Source organism: Lactuca serriola, chromosome 4, assembly GCF_051521515.1.
Source record: "Lactuca serriola cultivar US96UC23 chromosome 4, Lser_US96UC23_V15, whole genome shotgun sequence".
NCBI classification, from domain to species: domain Eukaryota; kingdom Viridiplantae; phylum Streptophyta; class Magnoliopsida; order Asterales; family Asteraceae; genus Lactuca; species Lactuca serriola.
Window position 1 is genome coordinate 98,664,087 of NC_136411.1, and position 19,996 is coordinate 98,684,082.

The window sequence follows — 19,996 nt, forward strand, 5'->3', positions numbered from 1 at the left end:
TCACTTTTATGTTTTAATGAAATTATAAGAGATAGTTATATAATAAAATCGTATGTCAAAATCAAAAATAATAAATAAATAAACAAATAAAGAGAACTCACTTGGGTGCCTAATTTTAAGACGGCACCTCGTGACAGGTTGTTTGTGAGCACTTTATGCCAGAAGTCTACTACAATCTCACATGCTTTACATATTGGGACTTGTGGAGGTCCAGTTAAACCATCACTCATATCCACCACACTCCTAATGTCACTACTGTGCATCAAATTGTCACCACACAAAAGAAATTAATGATTCCATCTTTGTAGATAAATGCTTACAAAAAAGTAAGGAAAGAGGAAAGTTCGCTATTAGAATATAGTCAATATACACTAACCCGTCAGTAGCTTTATCACCAGGAACACAGATTGTGATACGGGAGCATAACTTCCCAGGTTCTTTAAACTGTTAAATAAAAGAAAATGATATAGGAACCCAGAACATGTATTTAAGTTCCAACGTTAGAAAAAACGAAGTGTTTATATTATTACCATTGCGGAAAACATATCAAAGACTAGGTTTCCCACATTCCCAATAGCTTTCTGACATTGGTCATTAATAATTCCCATAGCCCCGATGGCAAGATTTATCTCTGTGATGGCATTCTGAAAGCCACAAACCACAAAATACGAAGATCAAACCTACTTAATTACAAGAATTTGAAATTAAAAGGGCTTTACTTCTTTAGGTATCAGGAATTGGAATACTGCCATTTAACCAAAAGGTTGACGGTAGTTTAGAGTAGATTAAAGCATTTTAGAAGACAAAAAAAACTTACAAGCACTTAAAATACAAAATTATAAGCTTATGAAAAACACTGCAATAAAAAAAATAATAGGAAAAGAGGCGCTTATCAACACCACTAGATATCAAGAAGCAGAATGATACATACCGTTGGACCTGCTATCATTGAAGTTCCTGAATCTACAATTGCGGAACATCCATCCTTACAAAAGCCTGAAACAAACAAAAGACATCATGGCCAATCCAAGCTAGATCCAACATCCAACATAAATATAATAATAATCTTCCTCAATTGCATACCAGTAGGTTTCCCACCAATAAGGACATCACCCATTTCGAACTACAAAAAAAAAGTGCAAAACATTATATATATATATATATATATATATATATATATATATATATATATATATATATATATATATATATATAACATAATCGTTACGAATCAATATTTTCTCCCGAACTTTTTCATGTGATTTTTTTACTATAAAAAGTGACTTAATACATTATCTAATCGGTCTCAAACACACACACGAGTGCGCGCGCGCGCGCACACACACACACACACTATATATATATATATATATATATATATATATATATATATATATATATATATATATATATATATATATATATATATATATATATAACAACAACATCAACAAAATTATGATCTCGTTATAAACATATGAAATATCATTCAAAAAAATATTCTTTATACATGTGCACATGTGCATATGAACATATACATATATCCTGTAGAATATGATTCATTAATTTCTAAAATCAAAAACGCTTTTTCAAGTATTACAAAAATGGTATCATACATACTTATAAAGTTAGCATTTTTTCTTGAACCTCATGCATTTGAAACCCCCATTAAAATTTGCAAACACTTCATACATTTGAAACCTCCTATTTTAATGAATACCACTCAAAAATCTATTAATAATGATTAACAATTCATAGGTTTTATAAGTTATATAATATATTTAATAAACAATTAATGGGTACTCTACTATAAAAATGTCAATCTTTTTGAGTAGACACACAAATACAAATCACATACATACTTCACAAAGAAAACAAGTTTAAAGTTTTTTGTGTTGGTTTGAGGGCTTTGAACAATTTTTCGAACCATGTTATTATGTTGAAAATTTTAATTTGTAAGTTTGTTATATACTAATTCTTTTTTGTATTTTCTTGATTTAAGTATTTTTTTTAAGAATATCATTGTATGTTGTGGTTGGAATTTTAATGTAAATTAGATTAGATTCATGTTATCGATTATATGTTATGGAAGATGATATATATAATATTTAATTAATTATATTTAATTCTATTAATGAGTAATGTAGGTTGATGTCAATGAATGTTATTATTCTAAATAATATATATATATATATACACACACACACACACACACACACACACATATATATATATATATATATATATATATATATATATATATATATATTAGTGTATAAATATTATCTCAACGTTAATGTCAATAACATAACCATTTTAAACATATATTTTTCAATATTTTAACAATATATTTTTAATCATCGATGCGCAACGCACGAGAATTCGACTAGTATATTTTATGTTTTATGCAAAAATTATATCTTTTAACCGAATCAGCTTCTATAGGAGCATCTAAGCATATCAAAATGTTTTTTTGGTTAAATATCGAGAACAAATTCATAAATGTACACATGCACATATGCATAATTCTATTTATACATATAACAACAACAGTAATAACATGAACAAAAATATTCTTTATATATATATATATATATATATATATATATATATATATATATATATATATATCTAACTAATTTATGAGAAACATCCTAAAAATAGTTTTTGGTTTCGCCCGCTACACACATGCACACAACATATATGTACATAAGTGTGCATATGCAAAATGTCTTTGTATGTTCAAATTTTGCTATAGAAGATGATTTGTTAATTAAAAAAAAACATTTATTCGAATAGTGTGCATATGGTGTATATTTTACATTACATTCAACAAATATTGATATGGTAAGAAGTTAAAAATGATGAAATTAGATTGTTTTGGTTATTTTATATTTAAAAACAAGTATTGAAAAAAATGATCCTAACATCTTAAAAAAGTTGGTGATCTCAATGGATCTCCTCTTTATATATATATATATATATATATATATATATATATATATATATATATATATATAGTTGTATACTTATGGACAAACCTGCCAATAACCCTTTTGTGTCACTGGAACGTATGTATGTGTACCCTTATAGTGCTTCGGATCAACACCACCAAAAACGATTTCACCCCCTTCACCTTCCTCGGATTGTTGGTTCAACCAAAATGAGAATAGATTTTCCTTAACTAGGTGTTGATCGACCATGTTGTCCCTATAAACCACATATTATAAATAGTATTAGACTAGGCATTTAACCATGCCCATATAATCCCCTTTTATATATATATATATATATATATATATATATATATATATATATATATATATATAGATCGGATTGACACAAATACCTTATCATTTTGTATTAACATGGATTTTGCATACGTATATATACAAGTTAAATTGTTGTAACCCTTGTGAAACATCATTAGAACAAAACTAGCTACTGGTTCTTAACAATAACTTACTAGAAGTGCTAATACAAAGGTCTATTTTATTACTTAAATACACCACCTTAAGTTGGACATTTACTGGTTCTTAACAATAACTTACTATAAGAGATAATACAAAGGTCTATTTTATTACTTTCGTATACCACCTTAAGTTGGACATCCATAAATCCCAATCTTTCTTGTAGGTGATTGAAACTTATGACTTGAAAGGGTTCAGTGAACTAGTCTACAATTTGATCTTTGGTGCAGAGGGATGCAACTTCAATAGAACCATTTGACACTGTCTTTCGAATGAAATGGACGTTAACATGAATATTTTTGCTCTTATAGTGAAAAAACGAGACAAATGGACCTTAACTTGAATATGCTTGCTTTCATAGTGAAATAGGAGTTTTGATATGACTCTTGGAGAGTTGGAGTGTCTGTTGCGGGTTTCTATCACCAATGAATTATACAGGTTTTCTGCATCGGACATTTATCGGGGTTGTCTCTTGGAGATTTTCAGGGTGCCTTATCCTATTGACCTAATCCTTATTCCCATGGGGGATGTATGCGTGATTGTTGGGATGGACTGACTAAGTAAGTACAGTGCATTGATTGACTGCGGGAGGTAGCGGATGGTAGTTCGAACCCTAAGTGGGGGAGAACTGGTTATTTGTGGAGAGGGTACTAGGATTGGATCAACCTTTTGTTCCACTGTTAGGGCTCGTCAGTATCTACAACATGGGTGTATGGGTTATCTCGCATATGTGGTTGACACTCGGGTCAGGAAGGAGGCTTCACTTTCGGATGTGCCTATAGTTAGGGTGTTACCTAATGTATTTACGGAGGAATTACCCTGTGTGCCTCCTAAGAGGCAGGTGGTGTTCAGGATCGATTTGGTCCTCGGTGTAGGCCCGATTGCTAAGGTGTCGTAACTTTTGGCACTACTAGAGATGCGAGAGCTGTCCTCTCAGCTTTAGGAGCTGTTGGGCAAGCATTTTAGTAGAACAAGTAGTTCATTGTCGGGAATAATAAGGATGGGTCTCATCGCATGTGTATTGATTATCGTGAGTTGAACAATTTAACGATGAAGAATCGTTATCCACTTTCGCGGATTGATGACCTCTTTGATCTGCTGCATGGTGCATATTGGTTTTCCAAGATTGATTTAAGGTTAGGGTATCATCATATGAGGGTTAGAGAGGAGGATGTGGAGAAGACCACGTTTCGGACTCGTTATGGCCATTACGAGTTCGTGGTGATGTTGTTTGGGCTCACCAATGCGCCGACAACATTCATGGATTTGATAAATCGAGTGTGCAGGCCGATGCTCGATCGTTCAGTCACTATTTTCATTGATGATATTCTGGTCTATTCCAAGACAAGTGAGCAGAATGAGGAGCACCTTCGAGAGCTTATGGTGTTTTAAAGCGGGAACGACTATCTGCCAAGTTCTCGAAGTGTTAGTGTTGGTTATGGAAGGTCCAGTTATTAGGACACCTCATTAACCAGAACAGGATTTTCGTCGACCCGACCAAGATCGAAGTCTCCCTCAGAGATCAGATGTTTTTTGGGATTAGCCTCGTATTATTGGAGATTTATTTAGAATTTCTCCAAGATTGTTGTACCCCTCACTCATCTAACAAGGAAGGGGATGGATTTCCTCTGGGGCCCTGAGCAGTAGGCTACATTCGAGACTTTGAGGCAAAAGTTATGTGAGGCCTCAGCTTTGACCTTCCCTGAGGGTGTTGAGGATTTTGTGGTATTTTATGATGCATCCATCACCGCCCTGGAGGTACTTCTTATGCAGTGAGGGAGGGTTATTAATTATGCTTCTTGGCTTTTAAAGCCACATGAGGTCAGTTATTCGCCTCATGATTTGGAGTTTGGAGTAGTGGTGTTTGCTCTTAAGATTTGGTGGCATTATTTGTATGGGATCCAGTGTTCTATCTACACAGATCATACGTAACAACCCGAAATTTTCCATCGCCGAAAAACCCGTTCTACCCGTAAAACTCACCGTTTATCAGTTCGTTCCGATTTCGTTTTGGGTTAAATTATTTAAACTTATATGTTTATTTGATACTAATGAGTGTCTAAACCCCTTAGGAACTCATGAAATTAGCCCAAAATGTTTACTTCAGAAATTTTAGAAACGTCCTCGTCGGGTAACGACAACTTAATCGGGTGCGACCAAAAGCCCCGTTTAATGCAGATATCGGGTAGAATTCCACCGTGTCCAAGTTTTGGGACCTATTTAAGCATGTTTAAACATTCATTTGAAGCTTTTGCTTCCTCTCTTTACTCTCTCTCTAACCTCTCTCCTAAATCCAAGTTTAAGGGTCTAAATCTCAAATTTAAGGTTTCTAATCACCAAGGTACCTTCCCTAACTTGTTATGCAACCCCTATAGCCTTCAAATTCGAGTTCAAATCATGGAATAGGACCAAATTCACGAGTTTACGGCCCTGGAACAGTCCTAGGCCGTGAATTCATATAAAATGGGTTTTGGAGCCCAAAAACCCTTCCAATCGACCTTTGGAGCTTAGATATGGCTTAATGGCTTAATGGACTGGACTTAGAATGCCTTTAACATGGATTTTGAAGAGTAAACATGAGTTTACTGCCCAAGAACATGCTTGGGCCGTAAACTCATATAAATGGGGTTTTTAAGCCCTTAAACCCTTCCAAAACACCAATATGGCTTAGATACGACTTGTAGAATTATGGAATTGGCCTTGGAACACATTGAACATCAATTTAGAGGAGTAAACTTGAGTTTACTGCCCAAGAACATGCTTGGGCCGTAAACTCATTAATATGGGGAGTAAACTCCTCTAAATGTGTTAAAATGCCACTTTAACACACCTAAAGCCTTGGGATAAATTCTAGAAGTGTTTACAAACAAGTATTGGACCTTAAAACATATAAAATCACCCTTTCATAAGAGTTCACGGCCATGAGGGTGTTCATGGGCTGTAAACTCCTAAAAGCATGCCAAAAGTCCCCCAAAAATTGATACAAGGCTTAGGAAAAATCATTAGAATCACATGTGATTGATTTAGGACCAAAACATCAAGGATCTTGTGTGTGGGGGAGTTTACGGCCGTAAAATCCATGTTTACTGCTGTAAACTCCAATAAATGGTCCCTTTGTGAGTTTTAATCCATTCCAAAGCCAAAAATCCAAGTCTAGCAATTATTCCTTATTGTTATGAAGCCATTTTGCACCAAAAATCACCCTCCATGAGTTCACGGCCGTGAACTCATATGGATGAGGTGTTTAGGGCAGTAAAATCCTTAAAGAGTTTACTCTTGAAGAGTAAACTCCATCCCCTAGTCATACAAGTCCTTAAACGCCACCCGGGTCCTTCCAAACACTCAAAATGGGGTGTTTCCGCAACTAGGAGTGTATGTGCCTAACAAATAAATTAATCAAGTCCTAATTAGATACAAATGTGTATCATTTGATAATCCATAGGAATCTTGTGCGTTCGCAAACCCAGATCTGACGTTTAGGATCCAAACTGACGCGTTTCTCAACCGGTGAGTTCATACCCCTACCCTTTTTCAAATGTTTTTCAATGGTTTTCAAATGTTTTCAGGGGGGAATACAAGCAAAAGTACAAGGAAATATTGTACTTAAACGTATTTTCAGTCCAAATGTTTTATTTCATATATGTTTCTAATATAAAAAATCGTGATAACTAATGATTCGAATTGCAGGGTATACTGTCAGACTAAAGTGAGATTTCTATAAAAATTGTTTTGAATTATATTACATTTTTGCAAAAGAAATCATATTTAACATAAACTAAGATTAGTACGAATACGAATACGAATGCGAATACGAATATAACCAATAGAATAGTATGAATACGAATACGAATACGAATACGAACTAGAATACGAATACGAATACGAATATAACCAATAGTATAGTACGAATACGAATACGAATACGAATACGAATACGAATATAACTATTAGGTTAGTACGAATATGAATGCGAACACGAATATAACTAATAGGTTAGAACGAATACGAATATGAATAGAAATAGGACTACGAATGCGAAATAACGCCTTTGGATGACACCAAGACTTCGAATATACAGTTAGTGTACGCCTTGAATGTCACCAGAGTTTCGAATTTAATACGAAAGTACGCCTCTGGACCTCTACTGAGTTTCGAATACATCTGCCTTAGAATGTCGCCAGAGATACGAAAATACAACTACTGTACTCTTTTGGAAATCATCAGAATAATCGAAAATACTGTAATGTACGTTTCTGGTGAATCCAAATATTCGAAAATACAACTAAGTTATTAGATGATAGACATTCGAATGTAGAATAACTAAGAGTTTAGAATACTTAACTAATACTACGAATATGGTAATCATTAGTACTTCGAAATTAAACTTAAGAACCAACCTTAACACATAGGAAAATATGGGATTTTCCTGAAGTAACATAACAACTAGTAACGAAATTAGAAACGAATAAAGTAACAAACGAATAACTAAACTATTAGGAAAATATGGGATTTTCCTGGAATGACATAACAAACCATTTTCGAATTTGTAACAAAAGATAACTAAACTGTTTTCATAAGAAAATATGGGATTTTCTTGAACATCAACTTTTTCAGAAAGCAAAGGAAATTCGTTCTTTTCAAAACTAAACTGCTTATGAACTCACCAGCTTTATGTTGATTTTCAAACCGCTTGTATTCTCGGGTCAGCATTAGACAGGTACACCGCCACCATTTGGAGAAGACGGAGCATCCCGAAGACTCGTCTTTACTTTTGTTTATATGATATATGTATAACACTTGTATAACTTTTCTTTCAAACAGATGTAAACAAAAATTATGTAATGTAATGTTTTGTGTTACTGTTTTATTATGTGCATTGGATTTGATACTCAACGTGGAGTCAACCCCGGAAATGTTTCCGCCTTAGGTTTTCGGGGTGTGACATCATAAGAGTTTGAGATATCTCATTGATCAACCGAATTTGAAAATGAGACAGTGTAGGTGGCTTGATGTGGTCAAGGATTATGACTGCAAGATTCTGTATCACCCGCGAAAAGCAAATGTGGTCACTGATGCTTTGAGCGGCAAGTCGGCCAGTTCCTTTGTTGGAATTTTATATATATGGATTTCTATTTCTTTGCCACTTCTAGATTTGATTAAGGATGCGCAGGCCGAGAGGGTCAAGAAGAAGCATTGGAAACGGGATAGGATCAGAGGAGAGACTGACAGGATTTCCACCGACAGTCATGGATTGTTGACCCGGTGTGGTCGGGTTTGGGTATCGGATTTTTGGTGGGATGAGACAGATTGTGCGGGAGGAGGCACACAACTCCAGATGTTCGATTCACCTTAGAGCCACCAATATATATCGGGATTTGTGACTTAGCTACTAGTGGTCGTGTATGAAGAGGGACATAGTCTGGTATGTTGAGCGGTGCTTGACCTTTCGGATGGTCAAGGCCGAGCACTAGAGGCCACATGGCAAACTTCAAACCTTGGAGGCTCCCATATCGAAATAGGAACATATCGCCATGGATTCAATACAAAGTTACCTCGAATAGCTAAGGGGTTTGATGCGATTTCGGTGATAGTGGACCGTTTGACCAAAAATGCCATCTTCTTAGCTATCTGTAAGAGCTCGTCGGCTGAGAAATTAGCTGACATTTATATGCACGAGATTTTCGCATGGCATGGTGTTCCAATTTCTAATATATCAGATCGGGATGTTCAGTTCACTTCACAGTTTGGCAGAGATTCCACACTGAACTGGGTACGATACTACACTTTAGCACTACTTATCATCCACATACTGACAGTTAGAGTAAGTGCACTATTCACACATGTGAGGACATGTTGTGAGCCTATGTGATTGATTTTGGTGGGAGTTGGGACTCCTAACTTCCGATAGCTGAGTTTTCATACAACAACTATCACTCCAATATCGGTGCACCGCCATTCGAGCTTCTCTATGGGAGGAGGTGTCATACCCCCAATATATTGGGGAGAGGTCAGTCACATGGTTATGGGAAGGACCGAAGTAGTCCTTCAGAAGACAGATCTTATTCGAGAGATCAGACAGAGGTTGCAGACAGCTCAAAGTCGGTAGAAGAGTTATGTCGACAGATGCCAATCGGAGTTGGATTCCCATGTTGACAGTATGGTTCTACTGAAGGTATCATCCTGGAAGGGTGTAATACGCTTCAGGAAGAGGGGAAAATCGGGGCCCTCTTTTTTTAGGCCATTTCGAGTGATTTCCAGGGTTGACAGGGTAGCTTACCGGTTGGATTTGCCTGAGGAGCTTAGTCAGATCCACAACACCTTCCATGTTTCCCAGCATCGGAAGTGTGTGACTGATGATTCATCAGTTTCTCATTTGGATGATATCCAGGCTGATGATCGCCTGAATTATGTTGAGATACCAGTATCAATTTTGGATAAGAAGACAAAGGCCTTACGCAAGAAGGTGGTATCTTTGGTCAAGGTCGAGTGGCAACATCAGAAGGGTTTTGAAAGGACTTTGGAACCCGAAGCAGAGATGCAGGAGAATTACCTTCAGTTGTTCACAGTAGCGAGGACGAAGTCTAATTCAAGTGGGGGTGAATTGTAACAACTCGATTTCTAGGTATTTTACATTTTGACCCTTGGTATGAGTATTGTTTGCACATTTGGTCCCGCATGACATTTTTGTAATTTTTGGGATTTGCTTGTTTATGCTGGGCATACGTGGCTTGGACCTAAAACCCTAATATTTAGGGTTTGTGCACTATTTATTCATCCTTAACTCTCAAGTCTCCCTTCTTTCATCATCCTTCGACCTCATATTTGACCCTTACAAATCCTAATCCATTTTTAGAGAATCTTTGAGCCTTGAGTGTGTATTTTGGTGATATTGAAAGAGGAAGAAGGAAGAGGAAACCATCTTAGAAGAGTGGAGAACCTTGGATCCATAAATATATCATCATTTGGCACAACTTGGAGGTAAAAAGCTATTATGTTGATGAAGTTTTGCTTAGATCTTGTTATACATGGATTTTGTGTTTATTTTGGTCCCATATTTTTGTCCATTTTAGTATTAGCAACTCTAGACCAAGTGAGTTGTCCTTCTAGACGTTTTGGGAGGTCTAGAGTGATCAAAATGGAGTCTTGCTTGTTCTTATCCCTCCATGCATGCCCTTTAGTGGTTTAGACCTTGTATTAAGTTAGGGTTTTGCTATTAAGCACTTAATAGCCATGCAAGATCACAAATTTGGAAACTTTATAATTAAAGACGTCATTTGAGGGCTATAGCTAGATTTTGGATGAATGAGCTTAAGGTATTAAGCACTTATTAGAAATATAGGGTGGTAGACACGTACGATGGGCATACCAGAAGGTACGCTTCATGAACATAGTCAACGCCCTGTTTTTTGGTCAGGACCTTAGTACACCAGGCATACAAGCTCAGTACGATGGGTGTACTCAACTGAGTCGACTCAATTGACTTCATTGACTTTTAACTTTAACCAAGATTTGACCTAAGGGTATTTTCGATATTTTGATTGGTAATTGGGATTGGTCACTATTTGATGTATAGGTGACTAGTAGAGCTAATATTCGGAGAAGTGTCCTATTCAACTATCTGTTCATATTGAGAGGTGAGTAATCCTCACTGCACTTATGGGTCGAAGGCACCAATATTGACGCACTGGATTATCTTATGCTGAGTATATGCTAGATTGGTAGATCTGGATGATTACCTATGTTCAGTGAGTATGCGTTAGACTGGTAGATCTGTATGATTATCTGTGTTGCGGTTATTAAGTGTTATTGTATATGTCGACATTTTGTGGTTTGTTGGGTTGAGGCGGTCCTTCTTAATGCTAAAGGCCAAGACACCTAGGTCGGTTTGTATAGACTGAAGGCCTACGAGGCAGTCTAGTCAAGCCGAAGGCCTGGAGAGCAGTCAAGATAGAATGTAGGTATGGTGCACGAACCATTCATGTTGAAGGCTCCGAGAGCGGTCCAGATAGGCTGTAGGGCCATTGCAGCACTCCATTCAGGCTGAAGGCTCATGTATACATGTTATTATCTGTATGGTTGTGTGTGGTACTTTGGGGGAACTCACTAATCTTTGGCTTACAATTTCATTTTTATGTTTCATGTACTTCAAATGACCGTGGGAAAGTAAAGACGTGATCGTGCATGAAAACAATGATTCCTCTTGATTTAAAACTGAAAAAAAAATCATGATTTTGGGAGTTTAATATATATATATATATATATATATATATATATATATATATAGAGAGAGAGAGAGAGAGAAAGAGAGAGAGAGAGAGAGAGAGAGAGAGTGTGTGAGAGAGAAAGAGAGAGAACCTAAGGAAACCTATTTCATATGACAACTTTTTTTTTCTACACAATATTTTTCGAAAAATCCACACAAAAATACTCCTAACACAACGACTTAGATATTCAAAAAAAGAAACTGGAAAAAGAAAACGATTTTGTTTTCATATGGATATGATGTGTGTACATATACACATACGTTATATGCATATGTCAGAAAACCATTTCTTGCTAAAATTGTTTCAGTGAGATGTTCCCTCGCTGAATATGAAGTGGTAGTGAATAAAGTGGTAGCGACACAGAAAGATAAGGAATACCAAATAAGAGGATAATTATGTCCATTCAGGTCTATAACACCAAAATAACATAGGTTCAACAGTTCAACGTCCAACAAGTATGGATTAGTCAGTAAAGATTACCTTAAATGTTAGATGAAGTTGAGCTGGCAAGACTACTCCATGTCCAAGACAAACATATATTTATAGGCTCGATAGGTTGCATTGATTGCATTTATTGGGAATAGAAAAATTACCTTACCGAGAAACCTTCAAGTAGAGTACGTTAATCTCATTAGACGAACTTGGTATGTTGAAGAATGGATGTAATATCCATTAGTCATATTATGCAGCTTGTTCGAAATTATTGTTTGTTTTCATCGAATGCACAAACAATTGATCTTCTAATTGGCTTCCTCATTCTTTGTGGCTTACACTATATCTTTTTAGTGTAGTCATACAAATATTTGGTACTGGTACTAAGGACGAACAAGGAATGAGAACTTTTTGCGTAATTATATACCCTACAAACTATATTTGGTACACAAATATGACTATTAGTACCATACCAACTATATTTAGTGTCAATTTATCAACCTATTTGACTGCCAACAAGTGTGATTGATTACATATGTGTTTTACAACAAAACATGTTTCCTTAAACTATGCTAATCATTACCTTAATATATATACAAAAATATAGTATTTTTCGTTTTTTTAATTTTTAAGGAGCTATTTTTATAAAAAAAATGATTTTGAATATATCAGAATTTATAATTTTTTATTCTCTATAAATAGACATCCATATTGATATAGTTTTAAGATAAAATAAAATTTTTATTTTTTTATAGTTTCAGCTCACTTTATTCATAAGTGAATAATAATGCATCATAGTTTTAGTACAGTACATTCGTTATTCACTTATGAATAAAAAGTATATTTAATTTTTTTACAATTTGAATATCATTCATATATGAATATAACATATAATAAACTCTTTACATTTATATCCGCTCTCGTCACATGTTATATTCAAATATGAATAAAACATGTATTAGTGTTCCTCACAAGTTATATTTATATATGAAAAACATACTTATCACAATTTTTCTTCCAGTTCATTTGTTATTTATATATGAATAAGCAGTTCAAATTTTCAAAACACTTCGTCTTTTATTAGCATACTACTTATTCATATTCGAATAACAAATGAACTGTAACATATGAATATTTTCAAAATCTGATAAATATTTTATTCATAAGTGAATAACGAATGTACTGTAATAAAAACCTGATCCGTTTTTATTCACTTCTGAATAACGACACCTGGAACTCTAAAAAAAATAATTTTTTTATTTTATCTTAAAAATATATCGATATGGATGTCTATTTATAGAGAACAAAAAATTATGAAATTTGATATATTCAAAATATTTTTTTGATAAAAATAGTTTTCTAAAAATCAAAAGCAAATATATATATATATATATATATATATATATATATATATATATATATATATATATATATATATATGTTTTTGTGTATATTAAGATAATGATTATCATACTTTAAGAAAAATGTTTGGTTGAAAAACACATGTGCATCCGTTATCAATTTCCGCCCATATGACTACGTGTTTTGCGGCAAAACAAATGTGTGGCTGAGAATGATTCCCTCATTCTCAACCTTTTTTTTCTCAATTGAACCCTCCTCTCTCTCTCTCTCTCTCTATATATATATATATATATATATATATATATATATATATATATATATATATATATAGGAGTAGGATCAAATGAGAACACCTAAAAGGTTGAAAACGCAAAAACAAATCTTGACCATTTAAATAATTAAATCTAAGGTTATTATTAAACGAGTGATTTTTGAAAAAGTCTAAAACTACTGGCATTAAAGTGTAACTTTTAAATGGTCAGAAGGGCATAATTGGAATTGCATTTTTACCTATTTCCTATAATTTCTCATCCTTTCACCTTCTTTCCTTTCATATTCGCGAATCGTTATCCCCCTCACTATCTCTCTAGGGTTTCATAATAAAGCCGCCTCCCTCTATGAATTTGGTTCCTCTTTCCTCTCTTCAACATAGTCGCTGCAGAAGATAAACACCACCACCGCAGATAACCAAATCCATCAACAAAATAACCATCGGTATCATCATTCAACCTTGTTCCTGATCTCGTTTCACAGGTCACCGCCACCGCGACACTTTCCTGATCTGATTTCACCGGTTGAACTGCATCTTAGACAACAAGCTAGTGCTCTCTTCACCGGTGCTGTTAATTTGTCTATTGTGTTGCCGGAAAACTATGGTTTAAAATAAAGGTAGTGCTCTCTTCACCGGTGTTGTTAATCTCTCTACTAGTTTATATAGATTCAGTTTTTGTTAATGCTTTAAAATAAAGAGCTAATCGATACTAGAATTTCAACTAATCGATACTAGTTTTTGTGTCTCGATTCCAGAGGAAATGGAAATCGTAAGCCCCCTTCCATTTGTTTCAATTGCTATAGGTTTGAGTATGTTTATTCCGAGTAACATGGGTTGAACAAAAAAAATGAAGAGTAGTCCTCCTCCTCTCTCACGCAGATATGAAAAAAATTAATGATTAACACAACAAAAATAGAGGCTTGCCTATGTGAGTTTCTTATAATGTTTTTTAAATTGGATTTCTTTATTTGCTTCTAAAAATAAGGTGATAAAGATAGCATTTACTATTTTGGTTTTGTTAATAACTGTTTTGATTTGTAATTGATCACCTTCACGCATACTTGAAATCAGATTCATTGGAAAAGGATGTGCACATAAGCTATTTGATGAATTTTGTGAGAGAGATATGGTTCATTCAACTTAATGATATATGTAGTATGGGTTTTTCTGAAGGTCCTTTGGAATTTTTTGAGAAGTTGAAAGGTGAAGAATTTGAGCTTGAGGAGAATGAAAAACTGTATTATATTTTGGTGTATTCATCTATGACAGAATATGTTTTTACATATGACTGTATTCATATGTGAATGAGTGTTTTCATGTGTGAATGTGTATTTATTTATGATTAGATGTATTCATTTTATGAAGAAATATTTAATTTTTACGCTATTTTTATTTTGTATTTTTTTATGAATAGCAACATATTTATTTGTGAATAGCAACATATTTATTTGTGAATAGCAGTCTATTCATATGTGAATGACTGTATTTATTTATGAATAATATTGTATTCATATGTGAATGACTGTATTTATTTATGAATAATATTGTATTCATGTGTGAATAAGTGTATATATTTATGATTAGAGGTACTCATTTTTTTAAGAAGTGATAATTTTTACACTAATTTTATTTTTATTTGATGAAAAAGGCATTGGATTATTTGTAAATTGATGTTTATTCATTTGTGATTGGAGTCGTATTAGGTTTTTTGAATAAAATTTTCATTTTTGAATACAAGTGTATTGATTTGGGATTGGATTTCTATTCATTTTTTGAAAAAAAAATGTGAAATACGAGAAAAAAATTGATTTTTTTAAGAATTTTTTTTTTCAGTTTTAAAATAAATTTTGGTAAAAATGTTTTTTATATTCTATTAATAAGAAAAATAAAAAATTGAATATTTATTTGGTTTTTGATAACTAATCCTAAATTTAAGGGATTTGATTGAATTTTATTTTATTTTAATTTAATTTAAATATACAATTACTAATATACCCTTATATATTGATTGGTCCAGAACTGTTCTCGCATTCTCAATCTTTTAAGTGTTCTCATTTAATCATTTCCCTATATATATATATATATATATATATATATATATATATATATATATATATATATATATATATATATATATATAAAGAAACATACCACAATGGAACAACATTGCCAATAGAGATTTCCTGGAAACCAAGCCCAAGGATACCGTCAAACCTCCCCGCCAAAAATGTGACACCAGACTCCCGTGTTGCCTCAATGAATATCTAATTATGTCATAAAATGATATTTTTTTAAAATTCTGTCTTTTTACTAAGTTGAAGCTAACAAGAATAAGGACGTTGTTGTCAAAATCACCTGATCGTCAACAATTAGATCACCAACTTTAACATTGTCTTGGCTAAAATTTCCAGATATTGAATCTGTACCATAGTGGATAGTAGCAAATTTGCCTACAAGTATGAAAACCAATATGTATAAAAATATTAGTTAGAGTGAAAACATGGAAAGTTCAAATGTTTATTACTAATGTATGCACAAGCGATTGATTGGAATTGATTTCTAGTTAAACGGTACATGATAATGAGATGACATGTATAAACAATTTCAATGCACCTAATATGTATAAACAATGTCAATCTAAAATAAAGCCACATCAAGTGCACAAGTTTTATAAAAAAAAATAAATATTCTCCTGTCTTTTCTTCCTACCTGTTCTTCTATTCATATAAGATTATAATATGTGGATATCAAGAATTACCTCTCTTAATTTTTACATGTGTCTTGATCTAGTGGGTAGGAAGATAAGTAGGAAGAAAAAATATGAGGATATTTGTTTCTCCAACTTTTATGTAGTTATGTAACTATAAACAATGTCTATGTACCTACTGTGCAAACAAGACTGTGGCTTCATATTAATAAAGAATTTCCCAACAAGACTGTAAGTATTTTATTATGATATTTAAAAAAAACATGTGACTATAAGTGTTTTATGATAACAGATAAATTTCATGTGAATGTCTAAAATTTATGACATCTAAAAACATAATACATGTAACTAAAAGTATTTTATAGTCACGTTTTAACATTTATGTGTATATAAATGTAAAAAAATAGTAACAATAAAAGAAAAAAAACATGTAACTAAGGGTTTTATGGTGATAGTGTTGGAAAGTGAAATCGTTATTTGGAGGGAGTTCAATTTTCCCCATTATGTAAAATATTTTAGTTTTCCCTCTTTACTAAAATTTCAACATTTTTTCCCTCTTTAAAAAAATTAAATGCTTTTGATTTCTCTCTTTCGTAAAAAAATACCTAAACCGAATCCCTTTTATCTATTTTTCTCTATTGTAGCCGTCGTCTAGTAGTCGATGGTTCCCCTCTGCTCCACCTCCTCCATTCCTCACCTCCACCATTATATCTTCACCACCACTTCCGACTACAAAAAAGAGAAGAACAATAAGGAGCAACATATGCAAGATTGCGATTACAAACCTATACACCTTCTTCAATCCATTTTTACCACCACATGGAGATTCCGTCTCCAACCTCACCCTTAGATTCTCTGGTAATCGAAAATCGGAGAACTTAATCCAATATTTGTCTCCTTATGCTTCTCCTTATTCATCATCTCCATCTACATGTTCATGCTTCTCCTTGTTCATCATCTCCATCTATAGTTTCTCATTCAGATTCTTTTTTAGGTAAAGATGATTACTTGTCTTTCATGTGATCAAATTACATTTTCTAAAATAAACTAAGTGATTCTGACTACATTTGTAGGTTGTTTTAGCTCAATCATTCAAACGTCGATTGCAAATTTATGAAATGGTTGTGTAAGTCCCGAATACCACCTATCTTTGTGTTTTGTTGTGATTTTTAGTTGATTTAGACGATTATGCTCCAAGTTCCAAGTTCCTAGATTCAAATTCGACTCATATTCTACAAAGAAGGAGAGCTTGGTCAGGGGATGTGGTTCATCAGTCTTGACCTCCAAATCTAGCAGGATACTTAGATGGTCTTTAGTTAAAATCCTCATCTCTTGAAGAGGTTGTTACAGAAACAATATGTCATAACTTCAATGCTCTAAAAATGAAACATATTAGTTAAAATCCATTTAATTGCAGGAAGTTGTTGATAAGTTAGGGTCACGCCCGGGGTTTATACTTCAGCACCTAATATGTGCCTTTGGGAAGTATTAGGTTAGTTCACAGTCTTTCGTTGATTATACTTACAAACAAATTGTTTAACTTTATCTGAAGTTTCATGTTTTTATGGTATGTAGAGGAGGAATATTATAATTGTTTATGATGATATTGGTACTTTAACAGATTTAGTTGGAGGGGAATTGTATCAGGTAATGTATATTAAGGTCGGACAAAAGTTGTAGTATTTTGTCCCACCCGAAAACATGGACAAAGTATATATATATATATATATATATATATATATATATATATATATATATATATATATATATATATATATATATATATATAGGGTGAGGTTCAGTAAAGAACAATAATTAACCAAGTAACTAAGGAACCAATCTTTTTTATAACTTTTATAACTTATTTTTTATAAAAAAAAAACTAAAAATACAGAAATTCATAAATTTTTATCATTTTTCCAATGATATCAAATTCGATTTTTTTTTACGTCAAAGTCACAATGTGAATCTTTGAAAATTCACAACGTGAATGTGGATTCACACGGTGAATCCAAAAAATATTTTTCACATTCACAATGCTAATATATGAATTTAGTTATTTTTAGATATTTTTTTCGATAAAGAATAATCTCTAGAAATTGTAAAAAAGATTTGGTTCCTTGAAGAACCAATAATTATGGTTCTCTATTGAACTTTTCCCTTATATATATATATATATATATATATATATATATATATATATATATATATGTATGTATATATATATATATATATATATATATATATATATATATATATAGAGAGAGAGCTAGGTTCATTTGTTTAAAGCAAGTATTGTGTTATTGTATGCATAAATGTGGGCTAATCAAAATTAAACAAAAAACTAAATAATTAAATAAATAAATAAGGGTAATTTAGTAATTTGTTTAGTAACTTCCAAAATTAATCCCTATAATCATGGTATTGACCTAATCTCTCCAATTTAAATCTCGTTCCCGATCTGCAAAATTAGAATGGACTACAAAATCGATCTTGAGTTCTACAAAAATCGATTGCCATCGCCATCTCCAAATCCAACACGTCGACCGACTATCACCGACGTTTTCTTTCTTTTCTTTCTGGCCCGATCAGCAGCCACACGAATGGGGAAGGCAAAGAATATCGCTGATCTCCAAGGGGGTGTTTTAGGTGGTTTAATCGACTGAATCGGATGGAGAGGAGGGTGAAGCGAGAGCAGCAAGGGTTGATTAGCAACTCTCGGCTTACTCTCTTCTGATTCAAACAGCGAGGGGTGAGACCAGAAGAGGGTCCGACGATAGGTGGGGCTTCGGTGGCATTGGGTCGACGGAAGAATACGCCGTTGAAGCTCTCGACAAACGGCTTTGTCTATTCCGCCTGAAGGATCAGGTTTCTTTATATTCTTCTACTTCTTCAGACATGGTTTGTCTCCCTTTGTTTATAAGTACCTTTTTTTTCCTATTTGATTTTGTTGATTCAAGTTAGTTCAGTCGTAATTATATGATGTTTGTGTTTCGAGATGTCGTTCACGTTTATCTGTATTACATTTATGTCTAATGCACTGCTTTTCGTTGGGGATTCAATTGAATTTCGGGAATTAGGGTTTTCAAAAATTTGGATTGACAGAATTTCTTCTGGAATTAGATAATGTGGATTTGTTAAAGCAATTAGATAAGTACATACTGTCTTTCATTTAGTCCTTCTACACTCGTTATTGAGGATTAGATATGAGGACTATAGTTAGATTAAAATTATGTATAGATCTATCTCAGGTATGCTATTGGATACGTACCTCGAACAAGTACATCTTATGAATGAATTAGAACAAACAATCAAGTAAAATTAAAACCTTTTTGCTTTTGAATGGAATAAAGTGCAGGGAAGGATAGAGGAATAAAGTGAGAGAGAGTTTCTTTCTCCAGAAAAGAGAACGAAAAACAGGGAAGGCTTTGGTTGCTTCATTTGGCAGAAAAGAGAAGGAAGAACAATAGTGATGATCTCTTCTTTGATT

The 19,996-nt window shown here is 33.3% G+C and overlaps 1 protein-coding gene across 1 annotated transcript in view; it reads right to left on the bottom strand.

Annotated features, from left to right (window-relative positions):
* Window positions 1-19,996, bottom strand: part of LOC145102170 (cyprosin-like) — a 33,977-nt gene that overhangs the window by 781 nt on the left and 13,200 nt on the right. Inside the window, exons 4-11 of the mRNA XM_079039546.1 lie at window positions 16,155-16,249; window positions 15,951-16,063; window positions 3,042-3,210; window positions 1,084-1,123; window positions 932-996; window positions 531-644; window positions 377-444; window positions 102-255 (exon numbers count right to left, since the gene is read on the bottom strand). Of these exons, the coding sequence (XP_078895672.1) occupies window positions 102-255; window positions 377-444; window positions 531-644; window positions 932-996; window positions 1,084-1,123; window positions 3,042-3,210; window positions 15,951-16,063; window positions 16,155-16,249 (818 nt within the window). The remainder of the gene's footprint in view (window positions 1-101; window positions 256-376; window positions 445-530; window positions 645-931; window positions 997-1,083; window positions 1,124-3,041; window positions 3,211-15,950; window positions 16,064-16,154; window positions 16,250-19,996) is intronic.